At 23.2% G+C, this 5742-nt stretch overlaps 1 protein-coding gene across 1 annotated transcript; it reads left to right on the top strand.

Moving 5' to 3' along the window:
- The first annotated feature begins 3175 nt into the window (after positions 1-3175).
- On the top strand, positions 3176-4099 carry LOC124942953 (putative F-box protein At1g67623). Its single transcript, XM_047483520.1, has 3 exons — positions 3176-3351; positions 3437-3599; positions 3695-4099. The coding sequence occupies exons 1-3, from the start codon at positions 3176-3178 to the stop codon at positions 4097-4099; spliced, it is 744 nt and encodes a 247-aa protein (XP_047339476.1).
- Positions 4100-5742: the final 1643 nt, after the last annotated feature.

Here is a 5742-nt window from a genome sequence, read left to right as displayed (position 1 = left end):
GGGGGTTTTTAGATCCTAGACGATAAAAACGAACCAAAGGCTTAGGAGACCGGTAGAGGCATATTTGGTTCCACTTTTCAAAACCCAAAATTATTTTTATAATTTTAGAATTCTAACCATTTTCTAAAAATCCCGAAAAATTAGAAAATGATTTTAAAATATTTTTAGAATATTTATACAAATAATATTTTGTCTAAGGCATGTTTGGTGTTTATTTTTAAATTCTAACCCCTTAAAAATGACTGATGTTCTTCAGATTTTTCCTTCATAAGTCAACATTATCAACAACATGTACCAATATTTAAATATTGTTGTTACAATATTTTAAATAACGCACAAACCATATGCATGTTTAGGACTGGAAGAATAATCGGTCAAATAAAACGTGATTTAACCGATTTTTAAAATCCAACTTTATAAGTACAAACCGTTTTTAAAATGGATACGAAGGATGCAGCACAAAAACCCTTTCTCGAGTATCACCAAACTACGAACTAAAAGAAACTATGGCTCATACGTTTGTATTATTGATTTTTCAAAATGAATTGACGACTTTGTTTCAAAATAAATAATCTTTTAAATTAATTATTTTTAATTAATTTAAACTTAAAGAATTTCTAAAAATAATTAAATTGTGTTTTAATTACCGTAAATTTCTAAATTATTTAAAAATTGAATCCCGAAATTAATTAATTTTAATTAATTTCAAAATTTTGTTAGAACCATTAATAATCTTTTAAAAATAATGTTTTATTTTAAAATAAAATTTCTGACACGCAAACCGATGTTGAATTCTCAAATCTCAATCTTTTTCGCGGAACCAAAACTAAAAGATTTTTTCAGTGGTTACAATTTCTCTCGTTCTTAATTTGAAAAAAAAGGTTGTAGTTGAGATTTCTAAAAGTTTAAGGTTATAAATATAACACACAAAATGAAGAAATAATAAAAAAAATTATCAACATGATTATTTATTTTGGAATCATAAAATATTTAAAAAAAAATTAATCACAGTCATCGGAAATTTAGTTGGAGGAAAACACATACTTTTTTTAATATACTTTTTAAACACATGAGAGAGTTTATTCCTTAAATCACGTAATACACATGTGTCTTTATTATTAATTTTTATATAACTAAAATTATTATTTTTATTATATATTAAATTTAAACAATTTGATATAGATTCATAATAGTATAATATAAAAAATTATTTCACAAGACATTGATGTAATGTTAAATGTCTAACTAGTTATGATGTATCTTGAGTTTGACTTCATTGTAATACGCAGAAATGTCAAAGATAAAAACATATTTGATCATTGGTCTAATAGTTTTGTTAGTCGAATTAAATATAAAAAATATTAAACATTGTGAAGTGTTCTTTCCATAATAAAGTTTTTTTTTTGTATAGGACGTTGGTTAATGTCCTTATCTCGACAAAATCTTATGCGTTTAAAACATTAATAGTTTTCATGTATGACATTGCTACAATTTATCCACTAAAATGATTTCATATGATTTTTGTTTGAAAAAATTTGAAAGTTAAAGATTTAATCAAATATCTCGTTTTATGGATAAAACGATATTCAAAGTGGAATTCTTACGGATGATATGAATAAAAAATGTTGTATTATGATAAATCATTGTTGTATATGTCGAAATTGACAACTCACTTGTTTTGTATTTTCGTGATGTTTAGTATCTCGCATATTTTGTGGAGTATTATTCCAATTCACTATGTGTTATTTCTTAATTTTATTTTATTTTTGTTTACAAATTATGAATGTTAATTATATATTATATATATATATATATTTTAATTTCAATAAAATAATTGAGTTGTTATATTTTGATGACTTTTATTTGAATTGTGTTAATATGATTTTATTTTATTTTATTTAAAGTTAATTTGACACGTTAACCTATAATAAAAAAAAATAATCTCTTATAAAAAAAATTAATGAAAAGAATATGTTTTCAGTTGTTCTATATATTCTTAACCATATTCTTCCTCATGGAATTAATGATTTGTGGTAATTTAGTTATAAAGTTAATATAATTAATTAGATTAAAGTGTTCATACATATAAAAAATAAATATAAATATTTGTACATTAAATTAATTTATGATTACATGGAAAATAAATTAATATAAGATAACTATGTATAAAAAAAATTATTACAATGGAATTTTAAATTTACGTATCAACAGATAATTAAGGCCTTGTTTGATGGAAATGTTGTTTGAATTTATAACTACCTTACATTATTCTTATATATATTACACACAAAAATAAACATTTTAATCATTCAAATAAATTAATCAAATTTCTTTAAAAGATTTTTTTTTTTTGTTTGAAATGAAGAATGTATCTTAGATCTCTTATAAACTATTTTGTCATTTGAACTATTTTAGTGAGGATAATTTCTTATATTATTTTAAAATAAAGAAAAATTTTAATGTAGGACACATATCTAATTAGTAATGGTCTCTATCTAGCTAGGTAAATCTAACATATTTAATCTTAACCGCCCATATTTTGTTCCCTTCTTTTCTATACCTATTACTCTCATAAATATTAACTGCCCATATTTTAAAGGTGAGTTTTTCCCTTTTTTTCTCAACTTATTTTTCTCTAACAATTTTTTACAAATCATGTTAATATAATATATATTGATGGTTAATTTATTATAAACTTAAACATTTTTCAGACATCTTTAATTAATAAAATTTAATTTTTGAGTTTTTAGATAATAATAATAATAAAGAAACAATAATTGAATATATATATATATATATATATCAATAAATTCAAAAGTATAAAAAATAAATAAAATCCTTTTGGTATATAAAACAATTACTTAGTCTCATATATAGCTTACTAATCCTAATCCTAAAAGGATTCAACAATCCTAATCTTAATCCGAAATCACTAATTAATATAAACATCTATATATATTGATGTTTTATTTTGCATTTGTTTCAATGTACATGTTGCAAAAATACAAATTTGGCTGCAGTTATTGAAGGGGTAATGAATTAATTGATTAAAACCAAATAATCTTGTCATTCTTAATTAATCTACATAAAATAATAATATTTCAATATGTATATTACCTTCATATTTATATATTGACTTTCTCTCTTCTTCTTTCTCTATATATTCATGAAGAACATGAATAATATATCTCTCAATCTGATGGAAAATTCAACAATCGCAAATGAAGGGGATATCTACAATAGAGAAGCAATTAAGGCCAACGTTCTTTCCCTCCCAAATGATTTGGTGATCAACATCTTAGCTTCATTGTCGAAATCCTCTCATTCCGATCTTCTTAGCGCCAAATCTGTGTATGAATAAATAAATAAATACATATTTATTTATTTTATCTATTTTCTCATGATAACATTTAATTTGTTTTCTTTATTCTTATAGCTGTAAGGCTCTCAAGGAATTAAGCGACAATGATTTTATATATCAAATAATGTCTTTAAAAGGTATAGAGTTAGTTCCGTGGAACAAAGATAAACAACAACTCCTATTATTGGAACGATGTATACAATGTCATAATTCAGAAGCCTTTTACAGACAAGGAATGGTAATTAAATTGTTGGATATCAATAATGAGTTTCATATATATTTTTTAATATTCTATATTAAGCGATTATATGTTTTTTTTATGTGTTTGTAAAGGTGAACTATTTTAGTGACAAAGGAACTCAATATGGATTGGAATATTTACAAAAGGCGGCAAATTATGGACATTTAGGAGCACTCTATGTAACTGGAATTATCTCTCTTTTTGGAGATAACGAATCAAATAAAAAAGGGATTGAGATTCTAAACCAAAATGTTCTTAAAGGAATATTATGGAAGTGTCGTAAAGAGATGATTCTTTTCATATTCAGGTTGTGGATCAATATCCCAACCATTATGAATAAAGTTGTGGTTTGTTGTTTAAATCACGAGTACACCTATCAAAAGAAATGGAGATTTACATGGCCAGTTGACGATGGTGATGATAACGTAGAATGTAAGGCATGCAAATGCGATAGGGAGCTTGATTATTTAATGCCTTCTCTTGGAATTGATCGTTGAATGTTTGTATTTTTTAATTATTTTTTATAAAATTCAAACAAACTTTAATTGTATTCTTATTTTTTAATCTCAATAAAATAATTAGTTTGTTATATTTTTGTTGACTTTTATTTGAATGGTATTAATATGATTTATAAGTTAATTTGATTTTTCTGTTGGCCTATTAATAAAAAAAAAATTGTCTTTATGAAAAAATAATTTTAAATAAAAATAATATGTTTTCAATTCTTCTATATATTCTAAACTGTATGTTTGTCGGACAAATTATTCAAATTTCTAAATACCTTATATTATTTTTTTTAAAATTAAATATTATACAAAAAAAAAATACTGTAATCATTCACATAAATTAATCTATTTTCTTCAAAACAATAATATTTTGTAATTAAAATAAATATTATTTGAATAAAATACTACATCAAACATGCTCTTAATCTCTTGGTCATGCTCTTAATCTCTTGGTCGAATAAGATGGTTGTCCATAATTTATATCATAACGAGGCGATAATTTTGTGTTTTTTATCGACGAATGATTAGCGACGCATATTAGGGTCGGTCAAATTATAATAAGCGTCGCTAAATGTATTTTTTTACAGTATTTTTTACCGACCTTTTTTCCAGCTAATGTTTTTAGATTTTTTTTAGGCTTTTCTTTTTAGTTTGTTTCAGCAATTATTTTGCGATTTTTCAGTTTTTTTTTTGCATTTATTATTTTTAAATTTTAATAATATTAAAATATAAATTTAATTTAAATCAATAAAAAATATTATATGTACAAATTTATTTACATCTTTAATATGAGAATCTGTCCCTAATTAAAAACTAAAAAAAATTAGTGATTTTTTAAAGCTCCTCTACCTCTTTATTATATTGTATTTATTATTTATTTTTATTATTTGAATTAAAAAGAACTTGTGACATTTTAGTATATTAAGTCAACTATTTTCATTTAGCCATACAGTGAGATTTTATTTATCTATATGTGAATATAATAGAAAAATAAAATGTTATTAATTAAATATAAATTACACATAAAAGATAAAACACCAAACAATACAACAGCCTGATCATTATTATTGGTTGGTAGGGAATCAACCATGTGTTAAAGACAAAAGATATTGTTGTAATTAGAAAAAAAATCAAAAGTAATTTAGTTTCAAAGATCATATTTATTTTCATAAAAGCATGGTGTTTTGCACAAATAATCAAATATTAGATAAACTAAATAACAACAAATACATCCAAGTAATCAAAACATTAATTTAGGATCTATTTTTAAGCCATTAAATTTCACCTAGTTCATACATTTAAAGAGCTTTATTTTCTAATTATAATAATACAAACAATTTAAGTAAGACTATAACGCAAAATAAGATAAATTCGTTACCAATTATATATAGATGAACCACAAATTATCTTATGACCTTCATGTTTGAATTCCACCATATGACAATTCATCTCAACAAAGAAAAGAAAATCCACCAATACCTAGGCAAAAAAACAAACAACAACATTGCACGTAAAATGTGATTTGATTCGACAAAATGATCTAAATTGATGTCAACATCATCTAGACATTAAGCTTGAATTTTTGCTTTTTCTGTATACAAGCTTTAATTGAGTTCAAGCATCCTTACAAACAA

This window comes from Impatiens glandulifera, chromosome 6, assembly GCF_907164915.1.
Source record: "Impatiens glandulifera chromosome 6, dImpGla2.1, whole genome shotgun sequence".
Taxonomy (NCBI): Eukaryota; Viridiplantae; Streptophyta; class Magnoliopsida; order Ericales; family Balsaminaceae; genus Impatiens; species Impatiens glandulifera.
The sequence above is the reverse complement of the archived record's forward strand: the minus strand, read 5'-3'. Positions and strand labels throughout refer to the sequence as shown.